Genomic DNA, 15,259 nt, shown 5'->3' with positions numbered 1-15,259 from the left:
TCCAGTGCTAGCCACTGTGCTGCCCATTGATATGTTAACATCAATATAAGATGTTAATACATATGTTAAATAGCTCTAAAGATATTTGGCTACTGTTCCATCTTTCACATGAAAACACGTTCCAGAATTTTAGGCGAGCTTGCACCTGAAAATTTAATTTCTGAGAGATACCTTATGCAGCTGGTAAAGAGGCTTCTGCAAACAATCTTCCTGTTGATGAAGGAATGCAACCTTACAAAGATTATCCATCAGAAACAGAACACTTTTGTCTTTGTGCCACATTTGTTGGCTTGTCAAGACCTGAATCCAGAATTCCAGCACTGCAGCTGCTCCAACTCGACCAGATTTATTGCTCTCAGAGATATGAGTCTGTGAACATGAACGGCAATTAATTTCTTTCAGAGTATAAGATCCAAATTCGATGAATAATTGTATATATGAACATAGACTATAGCACGAAAAATATTTCCACCAAAGACTTGCATATTGTGTCTTTTGTGACCACCAGACATGCCAACTTGCTTTACGGCAAATGAAATTAATTCTGTAGTCACAGGCTCAGTGAAGGGTCATCCAGACTTGCAATGCTGGCTCTCAGTCTCTCTCCACAGATGCTGTCAGACCTGCTGAGATTTTCCAGCATTTTCTGTTTTCATTTCAGATTCCAGCATCCACAATATTTTGCTTTTATCTTAATTTTGTAGTTACTGTTCTAATGTTGGAAATGCAGCAACTCCTATAACAACAATTTGAAAATGACCAAATAATCTGTTTTGTGATGTTGTAATTGCCTTTGAACAGAATGACCTCAGTTCATAGCCAACAAAATATTTAGTTGGCTGTAAAATCATAGAATCCCTACAGTGCAGAAGAGCCCATTCACCCCATCGAGTCTGCACTGACAGAGTATCTCATCCAGTCCTTGCCCCCATCCTATCCCCGTAATCTATGTAAACTACGGATTTTGGAAACTAAGGGGCAACTTAGCGTGGTCAATCAACCTAACCTGCACATCTTTGGACTTTGGGAGGAAACTGGAGCACCCGGAGGAAATCCATGTAAACACGGGGAGAACGTGCCAACTCCACACAGACAATCACCCAAGGCTGGATGGAATTGAGCCCAGGTCCCTGGCGCAGTGAAACAGTGGTGCTAACCACTGTGCCACCATGCCGCCTAAAATGATTTAGGACATCTTGACGTCACTGAAAGGTATGACATAAATGTAAGTTTGTTATTCATTTCGTATGATTATTCGTTTTGTATTAACCCTTTGTGATCCTCTATCTAATTTTTTTTTACCTGGATCATACTGTTTAACAATTTAATGTTTTCTCCATAGCTGATACTGGTCAAATGCTGCGCTACTTTCTGGGTCACCTGTTGAGTCACTCCCTGAAGCACACCACCATCAGTCTGAAGAAAAAGCTGTAGACACATTAAAAACCTATGGTGGAGGAAGAAACAAGATATGGTGAGTTATCCATTGCTCAACATTAGGTTGTCTATCATAATTCACAATCACATTGGGAATTGAGACAGAACATAAATTAAAACAGATTGACATTTCCTGAAGGCTACCGACTTATGAGTTGGAGCACTTTGACTTATAACAAATCAGGATCAATGGATCGGCCGGTCTTTTTCTGTACTTTAACTTTTAGTGTGTTTACGTAGTTGCAATCTGCCAATGAATCACACAGAAAGTGTGGCAGATTTATTTTAGCATTTAAGAACATGCAGCATTCCTGATACAGATGTCTAAAATATGTGCTATTATAAATAAAACAAAACTTATATTGCCTAATTTTCATGAAGCCAATCAGGTCAATGACTTAAGTTTACTGGAATTCAATTAAAGTAGAAACAATGATCATTTATGTGAAATTGTCATTTGAATCATTAGCTTGGTGTCAATTAAAGGATTTGCTTGAATGTCAACAATTCAGGATATCAAATAATAATCAGGTAACTGGTACAAGTGTTACATAAGAACAGAAGAACTAGGAGCAGGAGTGGGCCATCTGGCCCCTCGAGCCTGCTCTGCCATTCAATAAGATTACGGCTGAGCTTTTCATGGATTCAGCTCCACTTACCCGCCCGCTTACCATAATTCCTTTACTGTTTAAAAATTTATCTATTATTGCCTTAAAAACATTCAATGAGGTAACCTCAACTGCTTCACTGGGCAGGTAATTCCACAGATTCACAAACCTTTGTGTGAAGAAGTTCCTCCTCAACTCAGTCCTAAATTGGCTCCCCCTTATTTTGAGGCCATGCCCCCTAGTTCTGGTTTTACCTGCCGGTGGAAACAACTTCCCTGCTTCTATCTTATCTATTCCCTTCATAATCTTATATGTTTCTGTAGGACCTCCCCTCATCCTTCTGAATTCCAGTGAGTATAGCCCCAGTCTACTCAATGTCTCCTCATAAGCCGAGTCTCTCAGCTCCAGAATCAACCTAGTGAATTTCCTCCGTACCTCCTCTGGTGCCAGTATATCACTTCTCAAGGAAGGAGACCAAAACTGTACACAGTACTCTGGGCGTGGCTTCACCAGCACCTTACACAGCTGCAAACATTATCTCTCTGTTTTTAAAGTCCATCCCTCTAGCAATGAAGTACAAAATTCCATTTGCCTTCTTAATTGCCTGGCAAACCAACTTTTCGTGATTCATGCACAAGGCCACCCAAGTCCCTCTGCACAACAGCATGCTGCAATTTTTTTACCATTTAAATAGTAGTCCATTATGCTATTATTCCTACCAAAATGGATGACCTCACATTTACCAACATTGTACTCCATCTGCCAGACCCTTTCCCACTCACTTAGACTATCTCTATCCCTTTGCAGACTTTCAGTATCCTCTGCACACTTTGCTCTGTCACTCATGTTAGTGTCTGCAAATTTTGACACACTACAGTTGGTTCCCAACTCCAAATCATCTATGTAAATCATAAACAATTGTGGTCCCAACACTGAACCCTGAGGCACACCACTAATCACTGATTGCAAACCAGAAAAACACCCATTTACTCCCACTCTTTGCTTTCTATTAGTTAATCAATTCTCTATCCATGCTAACACGTTACCCATAACACTGTGCATCTTTATCTTACGCAGCAGCCTGTGGTGTGGCACCTTGTAAATGCCTTCTGGAAATCCCAGATACACCACATCCACAGGTTCCCCATTGTCCACTACGCATGTAATGTCCTCAAAGAATTCCACCAACTTAATCAAATGTGACCTGCCCTTCATGAACCCACGCTGCATCTTCCCAATGGGACAATTTATATCCAGATGTCTCGCTATTTCTTCCTTGATGATAGATTCAAGCATTTTCCCTACTACAGAAGTTAAGCTAACCAGCCTATAGTTGCTTGCCTTTTGTCTACCTCCTTTTTAAAATAGTGGCATCCATTTGCTGTTTTCCAAACGGCAGGAACTGCCCCAGAATCCAGCAAATCTTGGTAAATCACCACTAGTGCACTTGCCATTTCCCCCGCCATTTCTTTTAGTAGCCTGGATGCATTCCATCAGGGCCAGGAGACTTGTTTACCTTTAGCCCCATTAGCTTGCCTAACACTACCTCTTTCGTATAATGATAGTTTCTAGGTCCTCAACTGCTACAGCCTTCTTGTCATCAATTTTTGGCATGTTATTTGTGTCTTCCACTGTGAAGACTGACACAAAATACCTGCTCAATGCCTCAGCCATTTCCTCATTTCTAGTTATTACTTCCCCCTTCTCATCCTCTAATGGACTGATTTTTTTTAGCCACTTTTTTCATTCTATATATTTGTAGAAACCTTTGCTATCTGTTTTTATATTCTGAGCTAGTTTACTTTCATAATCTATCTCACTTTCCTTTAATTTTTTCGTGGCTTTCTGTTGACCTTTAAAGATTTCCCAATCCTCTAGGTTCCCACTAATCTTTGCCACTTTGTATGCCTTTTCTTTCAATTTGATACCCTTTTTTATTTCTTTAGATATCCATGGCTGATTATCTCTTTTTTCTACAGTCCTTCCTTATCACTGGTATATACTTTTGCTGAGCACTGTGAAAAATCACTTTGCAAGACCTCCACTGTTCCTCAATTGTCCCACCATAAAGTTTTTGCTCCCAGTTTACCTTAGCCAACGCCTCCTCCATCCCACTGTAGTCTTCTTTGTTTAAGCACAAGACACTGGTATTTGATTTTACCTTTTCACCTCCATCTGTATTTTAAATTCAAACATACTGTGATTGCTTCTTCCAAGAAGATCCTTAACTGTAAGATCATTAATTATTCCTGTCTCATTATATAGGACCAGATCTAGGATAGCTTGCTCCCTCATAGGTTCCATTACATACTGTTGAAGGAAGCTATTGCGGATACATTCTCTGAACTCCTTCTCAAGGTTGCCTTGACCAACCTGATTTGACCAATTGAAATGTTGATTAAAATCCCCCATAATAATTGCGGTACCAGTTTCACATGCATCAGTTGTTTATTTCTCACCCCATGATGTTATTTGGTGGCCTATAGATTATGCCTATTGGTAACTTTTTCTCCTTACTATTTCTAATTTCCACAGAACCTATATTATCTCTCATGACTGCCCTGATGTCATCCTTAAATATCAGAGCTACACCACCTCCCTTTTACCTTCCTGACTGTCTCTCTGAACAGTCTGATACCCCTGGATATTTAACTCCCATCGTGACCATTCTGCAACTGTGTTAGCTTAGACAATTCATTGAAACAGAATGGAAGCAATTTTGTGATAGCATACTTTTCCGAGTTAGTCAGTGAAGGTCAAATAACTTTGTGACCCAAATAGTCAAATAGTAGCTAAGTTACACTGGTTAAATGATGGTGTTAAAATAACTCAAATAAGAATTTAATGCATTATTAAGCTATGCATTAAAAATAGTAAATTGAGGAAATGAAATGCCCAAAATCAATAGGATATATCCATTGCTGTCCAAATTTACAACATCAACAACCATATCTATGAATAAGAAATATTCTCTAATGAATACAAGTCTTTTTCCTTCAGTGAAAAGTAAGATAGTTTCTACTTAACTGTTCATTTTTCAGAAGATAGTACTGGCATGAGTAGAAGAGTGGCAAGATCTTATCCAACACATAGACTAATGCTTTAAGATGCTTTGACTGTACTAGTACACCCAGCAGAGGTATGCCTTCTGAACAGAATTTGTCAATGCTAAAAGAAATGTTAAAACATAAGCAAATTCAGAAGATTATAACATTGATTTTACATATTTGAATGAAACAATGCAGTATTATAGATACCAGAGGAGGGAGAAAACAGTGATCACATGAAAATCTTCAACCTTTCATGCTGAATGGCATAACAACTGCATTAACTGGAAAATTAATGAAGAATGCTAACAGTTCTTTGCAGTTGCTACTTTATTGTTAACAGATATAGTTGGTTCTACTCCTTACAATGAAATACACGGTGTGCATCATACCTATGACCTATTGATGTTATTGACAGTGCAAGATAACAACCAATAGGAATGCCAGCTTTTACAGCTTTGGAAAGAGGATGGAGGCTAGGTGACTCATTCATTTCAGGTGCAGCAATAACACTGTTAATAGGTGGCCAACGCTGGTCATTGCATGGATGATTATTGTGCAGTTTCAATCTGACAACCAATTCCCACGCCCAGTGATTAAATAAGGTCTCCGGAGTCTGATTCAGACGAACAACATTAGCCAAATATGACACCTGAAATTAAACAAAGATCAAAAAGGTTTTGTATGAGTAAAGTGGATTTGTATGATAAAGTATCTGAAAGTTTAATAATCACAAAATCTGTATTAACAAAAGTTTTGCCAAAGAGAGATGCTGATATCAGGATAGATGGGCAAGAATACCAAATTTAGGGGGAACGACAATTTATATTGCATGAGAAGAATGTGCTGATTGGTTGGCAAAAGGACTGATTAATAGAGATGTTGCTATGGTGAATACACCAGGGAACAGTTAACTGACTAGTTTTGGCTTAAATTTAGATCAGGAAGGTCAAGCTGATTATTTAATGAATTGTTATGGAAATTGGACTAGGGAATGGCTGTCCTTCAAGTTTTTAGTTAAACAAAAAGGGGCTGCTTTTGTTTGCAAAGGACAGGACCCTGTGTGTGAATACATGTAGCTTTCAGCAAGTGTAAGCAGCCATATTGTGAGCCCCTATTAGTTTGCTGCATTAAACTGAATTGCTGAAGTACATGTGAAAGTTTAGATATTGTCGTGTCTAGATAGGGTCTGATAATATGCTTCAAATTTGTTTGCTGTTGGAAAATAAAAATCAGAATTTTCACTTGTACCAAATTCCAGAGTTGGCATTCAGTTCATGAAACACTTCTCAGATCACTTTGCACTTCCCCATTGTTTAATGTTGACTTCCATACATATTTTGAAATTATTTACAAACTAACGAAAGTACATTTCTTGTATTTGACAGGTTTTGTGGTCAGCATTTACATTGTGGGCGTCAACTTTTATGGCAATACCTAAAATTAAGTTATTTTGTTCAAACAATTTTAATAACTAAAAATTAGAGAAAAAAATGATTTTACATGCTAACTTGTTCCTTATCCTGCATGTTACCTGCTTTATGCTTTCAGAGATGAATCCACTGTAAGGCTTGTCAGTGAGATACTTCTGATATGCTTCGAGAACCATCAATGCTACTTCTGTATGAAGGCAAGGGTCAAGAGCAAGGGCTGATTGCTGGAAAATAAAACAAATTACTAACTCAAAGACAATGTTAAATGCACAGGGTTTAGCAGGTTAGGGACTATAAAGTAAAATGTTTATTTAAATAAAAACAGAAAATGCTGGATAAACTCAGCAGGTCTGACAGCATCTGTGAAGAGAGAACAGAGCCGACGTTTTGAGTCTGGATGATCCTTTGTCAGATTTCTCTCTCCACTGATGCTGCCAGACCTGCTGACTTTTGAGAGCATTTTCTGATTTTGTTTCAGATTCCAGCATCTGCAGTATTTTGCCTTTCTCTTAATGTTTACATAAATGTTCAATTAAATTTATGTTTCATTAATCTGAATATAATTCCTTGCAATGTATTGTTTTATATTAAAGGTCCCCTAAATCAGGAATGGAGACTATTTCCCTGTTTCCTTAGTTTCAGGACACAATGTTCAATTCATTCCACTGCTATCTGGACAGAAAGCTTTAACATAAATTAGGAATTGAATCTGAGATCTTAGATTGTATTGTGTTACTGCAAAGAACCAACAGGGTTAAAAGACTTTTAAAAATATACAGTAGGGTCCAAGGCACATTATACAATTTAGGCAGGATTTTAATCTCACAAGGGGGGCCAGCATGGAAGCAGGCATGCACACAAATTCATGCCACTGATCAGAATGCTGGTTTGCAGGCTAGATTATAAATCTAGTCCCATATGGAGACTATCCTAGATTGGGAGCATTCCCTCAATAATCATCCTCACCTGAGTTCAGGGCAGCAACTTCAGACAAACACTTACTTTGGATCTGAGAAAGTCAACAATGTCTTCCCCAGGGAAGGCAACTATTAAGGGCACGAAGTATACCCACTAACACAGTATAGAAAAGAACACACCTCAGATGTAAATTCATTTATACATGTAAAATGCTCTTGAATGCTAGATATATCCAATCTACAAGTTTAACTTATAAAGTGTAACCTAATGTGAAAAGTTTCCAGTCCAAACTAAGAAATCCGTGGGAGGGATTTTATGGCCTCGATCACGCGAGATCATAAATTCCCACCCAAGATCAATGGAGATTTCTGTTGTCGGACCCTCACCTGCTCCGATTCCAGGCGGGCGAGGTGGTAGAGTTCTGGCCTGTGTCCCCAATCTGTGATCAGTTTTAACAATAATAGTCCATTTTGCTGTTATTCCTACCAAAATGGATGACCTCATGTTTATCAACATTGTAGTCCATCTGCCAGACCCTTGCCCAATCAATTAGACTACCTATATCCCTTTGCAGACTTTCAGTGTCCTCTGCACACTTTGCTCTTCCTCCCATCTTAGTCTCCTCCGCCCCATCCCCATAACCGCGCGCATTTACTGTGGCTATTCCACCAAACCTACATATTTTTGGACAACAAGGGGCAATTTACCATGGCCGGTTCACCTAACCTGCACATCTTCAGATTGTGTGAGGGAAATGGAACACCCAGAGGAAACCCATGCAGGCACTGGGAGAATGTGCAAATTCCATATAGTCACTCAAGGTCAGGTCTCTGGCATTGAGAGCTAATCACTGCGCCATCATACTGCCTTTTTTGAAAAGAATGGAAAAGTAAATACCTGGTCGTCAAGTCCCCAGTTCAGTCCTTCAAGTATGATGCAAGCCAACTTGTTCTCCACAGTAGATAAATTATAGTTCAGAAGCCACTCACGAATTACATCCATTTCAGTTGAGGTAATTTTCCATTGGTGCAGGGGGAGTTCTTTAAAAAGGTACAGAGAAACCTACAACACAAAATGTGCTGACTTTCTCTCAAAATAAAAATTTAAGTTTAAACATTGTTTTCAAGAGTGATATTAGAGTTTAGATTTCATTCATATCCGCTTCTGTGTTCAAATTCTTAATTTGCACTTAAGTTGCACAAAGCTGCTCCTGATGCGCAAATCATAAAATCTAATGTTACATTCAACATTCTAATATATCTCGTTATGTTACACTCATAGTTGCACTGTGAATGTTTTACTGCTTAACCATCATAAATTGTCATTTCAATTTCACAGGCTCTTAAAAATGACAATATGATGCTGCTCTGTAGCATTTTGATTTCTTATTCCATTTTGGGATTTAACTCTCAGTGCTGAAATTTGTAACATGTCCCCAAAAGAAATAACCTAGAATAGTAATAGAAATGGCAGTAATAACATTTCCAAAGCAGGAATATCATGCCATTAACAGCAGAAATGTCATTGGATGTGTAATTTGGGTTGTCTTTGTGAAAATAAAATATAAAATGTTAAAATAAAAATATTAGTAATATATTTTGAAATATATGCAACTAGAATTGTTTTCACCAGCCAATTTCTTCAAGTGGTGCTAAATTATTTTGAATAAATATGAACATGTTCATGGAAAGTATTATATGATAATCTGCAGTCTAATGATTAAAATTGAAAGTACAAATATTGAAGGACAAGAATTTCTCAAATATCATTTTTTGCTCACAATTTAATTCTGAAGCACAAACTGCATAAATACATACATATTCTTTTCCCTTTCAGGAGCTAATGAGGCTGCTATGCATTTTCAGGATTGTTTGATTTGATTTTAGAGTGCTTGCATTCAAGAGACTTTCACTACGATGAGCCAGATATTAATTTAAATTCCAGAAATAAAGAAAGAATGTATAATTACTATACCATTTAATCTTCTTTCAAATGTATTTTATGATAAAATACAGTTAAAATGTGCATGTACTTGAATCAGTTCTAAGGCTCTGCTATCGTTACTCCAGCTTATTTGCTGCCATAACCCTTAGTCATGCCTTTGTCACCTCCAGGTTTGACCATTCCAGGCTTGGCTGGCCTTGCATGTTCCATCCTGTCTAAACTTTGTTCAAAGTTCAGTTGCTTGTGTTCTACCTTGCACTAAGTTCCATTCACATATCACAGCTTCACTCAATGACGTACATTAGCTCCTCACTCAGGAATGCTTCAATTTTCAAATTCTTATCCTTGTTTTCAAGTCCCTCAGTGGCCTTGCCCACCCTATCTCTGTAATTGCACATAAGAACATAAGAACGAGGAGCAGCAGTAGCCATCTGCCCTTCGAGCTTGCTCTACCAGTCAATAAGATCATGGCTGATCTTTTTATGGACTCAGCTCCACTTACCCACCCACTCACCATAATCTTTAATTCCTTTACTGTTCAAAAATTTATCCATCCTTGCCTTAAAAACATTCAACGAGATAGCCTCAACTGCTTCGCTGGCAGGGAAATCCACAGATTCACAATCCTTTGGGTGAAGAAATTCCTCCTCAACTCTGTCCTAAATTTGCTCCCCCTTATTTTGTGGCTATGCCCCCTAGTTCTAGTTTCACCTGCCAATGGAAACAACTTCCCTGCTTCTAAAAACATAAGAAATAGGAGCAGGAGTAGGCCATCTAGCCCTTCGAGCCTGCCCCGCCATTCAATAAGATCATGGCTGATCTGTCGTGGCTCAGTTCCACTTTCCCGCCCTCTCCCCATAACCCTTAATCCCCTCTCTCATCAAAAACCCATCAACCCGCGTCTTAAAAATATTTAGCGAGGCAGCCTCCACCACTTCAACGGGCAGAGAATTCCAGAGATTCACCACCCTTTGAGTGAAGAAGTTCCTCCTTAACCTCCGTTCTAAACCGCCCCCCTTTTATCTTGAGGCTGTGCCCCCTAGTCCTACTGTCTTTTTTGAGCGGGAAGAGTCTCTCCACCTCTATCCTATCCATCCCATTCATCATCTTATACGTCTCAATGAGATCTCCCCTCATTCTTCTAAACTCTAACGAGTACAAGCCTAGTTTATTCAGCCTCTCCTCATAGCTCAACCCCCTCAACTCTGGTATCAGCCTAGTAAACCTCCTCTGCACTCCCTCCAAGGCCAAAATATCTTTGCGCAGGTGCGGCGCCCAAAACTGCACACAGTACTCCAGCTGCGGCCTCACCAATGCCCTATACAGCTGCAGCAAGACCTCCCTACTTTTATATTCAATCCCCCTCGCTATGAAGGCCAGCATCCCATTCGCCTTCCTGACCACCTGCTGCACCTGCAAGCTGGGTTTTTGCGACTCATGCACAAGGACCCCGAGGTCCCTCTGCACCGTTGCCTGCTGCAGTTTTTCGCCACGTAAGTAATAATCCTTCCTACCATTCTTCCTACCAAAGTGGACCACCTCACACTTGCCAACATTAAATTCCATTTGCCATTTCCTGGCCCATTCGCCCAGCCTATCTAGATCCTTCTGCAGACTCTCCACACCCTCTGCACAATTTGCTGTTCCCCCAATCTTGGTGTCATCAGCAAATTTCGACACCCTACACTCGGTTCCCTCCTCCAGATCATCTATATAAATGGTAAAAAGCTGAGGCCCCAGCACCGACCCCTGGGGCACTCCACTAGTCACCATCCGCCAATCCGAATAGCACCCGTTGACCCCCACTCTCTGCCTCCTATTTGACAACCAATCCTCTATCCACGCTAACACCCTGCCCCCAAATCCACGTCCCTCGACCTTCTGCAATAACCTCTTGTGAGGTACTTTGTCAAACGCCTTCTGAAAATCTAGAAAGACCACATCCACCGGCTCTCCTCTATCCACCGCCCTAGACACATCCTCATAGAACTCCAGTAAATTTGTCAGACACGACTTCCCTTTAATGAAACCGTACTGCGTCTGCTCTATCAAGCAATTCCCTTCAAGATGCCTCGCAATTTCCTCCTTAATGACAGATTCTAACATTTTACCTACCACAGACGTTAAACTAACCGGCCTATAATTCCCCGCCTTTTGCCTGGCACCCTTCTTAAACAACGGCGTAACATTAGCCATTTTCCAATCATCCGGCACTTCCCCGGAATCCAGCGACGTCTGGAAAATAACCACCAAGGCATCCACTATCACCTCCGCCATTTCTTTCAGAACCCTCGGATGCATTCCATCCGGTCCTGGGGACTTGTCCACAATCAGCCCCTCCAGTCTGTCGAGCACCGCCTCTCTAGTAACAGTAATGTCATTAAGATCCTCCAGTCCTTACCACCTTTCCATTGCTAACACCTGGCAATTTATTCACGTCCTCCTCCGTGAAGACAGAAACAAAAAAGTTATTCAATACCTTAGCCATATCCCCATCCCCTACCACTAGGTCCCCTTTCTCATCCTCTAAAGGACCAACGTTCACCCTAGCCAGCCTCTTCCTTTTTATATATTTATAAAAACTCTTGCTATCCTTTTTTATATTAAGCGCTAGCCCAGCTTCATAGTTTCTCCTACCCTTCTTTATCAACTTCTTTGTCAATCTTTGTTGACATTTAAACCTCTCCCAATCCTCTTCTCGCCCACTACTCTTAGCTACTCTAAATTCCTCCGCTTTTAATTTAACACTTTCCTTCACCTCCTTCGTTATCCACGGCTTATTACCTCTCCTCCTATGGTCCTTTTTGACCATCGGAATAAATTTCCGCTGAGCACCAAGAAAGATCTCCTTAAAGATCCTCCACTGCTCCTCAGCAGACCCTCCCTCCAACACGCTCCCCCAGTCCACATTCGCCAATTCTTCTCTCATCCTACCGTACTCCCCTCTATTCAAACAAAGTACGCGTGTCTGGGAACCCACTTTCTCCTCCTCCATCTGCACCAGAAACTCCACCATACAATGATCACTCTCCCCAAGAGGATCCTTCACCGCAAGGTCCCTAATTCTACCCACCTCATTACATAGCACAAGATCCAAGATAGCTCGCTCCCTCGTCGGCTCCAACACACACTGTTCCAGGAAACTATCCCGGCAGCATTCCAAGAACTCCTCCTCGAGCCCACCACGTCCAACATGGGTTGACCAATCAATATGCAGATTGAAATCCCCCATAACTACGGCCGTCCCATTCCTGCACGCCGCACTTATTTGCGCGTTAACAGCCCGCCCCACCTCCAGATCATTATTCGGGGGGCCTATAGACGACACCCACCAGCGTCTTCCTCCCTTTGCTGTTCCTAATCTCTACCCACAACGATTCCACGTTCTGCTCCTTGGCTCCAATATCATCCCTTGCTACCATCGTGATCCTATCCTTAATCAGCAGAGCTACCCCCCCCCCTTTTCCCTCCTGCCTATCCTTCCTAAACACTTGATAGCCCTGGACATTCAGCTCCCAGTCCCTGTCACCCTGCAGCCACGTCTCTGTAATGGCCACCAGATCATATCCATTTGTGTCGATCTGCGCCACCAGCTCATCCACTTTATTCCGAATGCTTCGTGCATTCAGATAAAGCGCTTTCATCCCAGCCTTCACCTGGACCCTATTTGCCGTAACGCCACCAACCATACTCATGCCCCCTACTCCCTCTATTATTGGGACATCCTTGGCCTCTTCCCTTACCTGTACCCTCTCCTTAACTTTAGACCTTGTAACATCACCTACCCTCGCACCCTTCCCCCCCTAATTAGTTTAAAGCCCTGTCTACAGTCCTCTTTACTCGATGCGCCAGCACTCTGGTCCCAGCACAGTTCAGACCAACCCCATCCCACCCGAACAGGTCCCACCTACCCCAATACTGGTGCCAATGCCCCATAAATTCAAACCCATTCCTCCTACACCAATCCCTGAGCCACCCATTCACTTCCTTAATCCTGTCAACCCTACGCCCGTCTGCACTTGGTTCAGGCAGTAGCCCAGAGATAACCACCTTGTCGGTTCTACTTTTTAATTCCATTCCCAGCTTTCCATACTCCCTCCCCAGATCCTCAGTCCGCATTTTGCTTATGTCGCCGGCACCCACATGTACCACAACGACCGGATTCTCACCCTCCCACTCCAGGTTCCTCTGCAGCCCAGCTGCGACATCCCGTACCCGAGCACCAGGCAGACAACACACCCTTCTGTGCACTTTGTCATTGTGACAAAGGACAGTGTCAATACCCTTCACCCCACTATCCCCAATCACTACTACGTTCCTTTTCCCCCTCTCTTTGCCTATGTCCTGCTGCATCACTGTACCGTGTGCAGTTTGCTCACCAACCTCACCTGCCTCGTTCTCGTCCAGACTGGAAGCAAGAACCTCAAACCTGTTATGCAGATTAAGAGGCTGAGGCCTCCGCTCCTCACCCCCCTTCCTCCTCCCAGCAGCCCCCTCTTGTCCCTGACCCTTAGAGTTAGCCAGTCTAGGGGGGGTGGATGTCACTTGCACCCCATTGACAATGGCACCCTCTCTCCCCTTGATGAGCCTCAGTGTCTGTAGCTCAGATGCCAGCTCATCCACCTTGAGCTGGAGCTCCTCCAGCAACCTGCACTTACTACAGACATGGTCACTAGGATGGACCCTGGGGCCCACCAGTTCCCACATCATACAGAAACCACATATCACATGCCCCTCCATTATTCACTGTAGTAGTCTTGAAAAAAATTTTTTTTTCCTTGTTTTCTACCTTATCTATTCCCTTCATAGTCTTACATGTTTCTATAAGATCTCCCCTCATTCTTCTGAATTCCAATAAGTATAGCCCCAGTCTATTCAGTCTCTCCTTATAAGCCAACTCTCTCAACTGTGGAATCAACCTAGTGAATCTCCTCTGCAACCGCTCCAGTGCCAGTATATCCGTTCTCAAGTAAGGAGACCAAAACTGTACACAGTGTCCAGGTGTGGCCTCACCTTATACAGCTGCAACATAACCTCGCTATTTTTAAACTCCATCCCTCTAGCAATGAAGAACAAAATTCCATTTGCCGTCTTAATTACCTATTGCACCTGCAAACCAACTCCTTGAGATTCCTGCACAAGGACATCCAGGGCCCTCTGCACAGCAGCATGCTGCAAATTTTTACCATTTAAATAATAGTCCATTTTGCTGTTGTTCCTATCAAAATGGATGACTTTACGTTTACCAACATAGTACTCCATCTGCCAGATCCTTGCCCACTCACTTAGACTATATATATCCCTTTGCAGACTTACAGCGTCCTCTGCACACTTTGCTCTTCCACCATCTTAGTGTCATCTGTGAATTTTGACACATTACACTTGGTCCCCAACTCCAAATCATCTATGTAAATAGTAAACAATTGCAGTCCCAACACTGATCCCTGAGGCACACCACTACTCACTGATGGCCAACCAGAAAAACACCCTTTTACCCCCACTCTTTGCTTTCAGTTAGTTAACCAATCCTCTATCCATGCTAATACATCACCCATAACACCGTGCACCTTTATCTTATGTAGCAATCTTTGGTGCAGCATCTTGTCAAATGCCTTCTGGAAATCTAAATACACCACATCCACAGGTTTCCCCACTGTCCACTGCACATGTAATGTTCTCAAAGAATTTTATCAAATTAGTCAAACAAGACCTGCTCCTCATGAACCCATGCTGCATCTTCCCTATGGGACAATTTATATCCAGATGTCTCGCTATTTCTTCCTTGATGATAGATTCAGGCATTAATGTGACATAGAGGTAAATTCCATTTCTTCAAGCAAAATTAATCAATTTGTTTACGAACAAACTTTGG

General features: G+C 41.7%; 1 protein-coding gene across 1 annotated transcript in view; it reads right to left on the bottom strand.

Annotated features, from left to right (window-relative positions):
* epg5 (ectopic P-granules autophagy protein 5 homolog (C. elegans)) overlaps positions 1-15,259 on the bottom strand; it is a 145,090-nt gene that overhangs the window by 90,465 nt on the left and 39,366 nt on the right. The window contains exons 14-19 of the mRNA XM_080183999.1: positions 8,341-8,505; positions 6,627-6,749; positions 5,485-5,744; positions 5,073-5,213; positions 1,303-1,447; positions 172-369 (exon numbers count right to left, since the gene is read on the bottom strand). Coding sequence (XP_080040125.1) covers positions 172-369; positions 1,303-1,447; positions 5,073-5,213; positions 5,485-5,744; positions 6,627-6,749; positions 8,341-8,505 — 1,032 coding nt within the window. The remainder of the gene's footprint in view (positions 1-171; positions 370-1,302; positions 1,448-5,072; positions 5,214-5,484; positions 5,745-6,626; positions 6,750-8,340; positions 8,506-15,259) is intronic.

Source organism: Carcharhinus amblyrhynchos, chromosome 1 (genome assembly GCF_965287045.1).
Source record: "Carcharhinus amblyrhynchos chromosome 1, sCarAmb.v2.hapA, whole genome shotgun sequence".
Classification (NCBI taxonomy): domain Eukaryota; kingdom Metazoa; phylum Chordata; class Chondrichthyes; order Carcharhiniformes; family Carcharhinidae; genus Carcharhinus; species Carcharhinus amblyrhynchos.
Note: the sequence above shows the minus strand (reverse complement) of the source record. Positions and strands in the feature narration are given on the sequence as shown.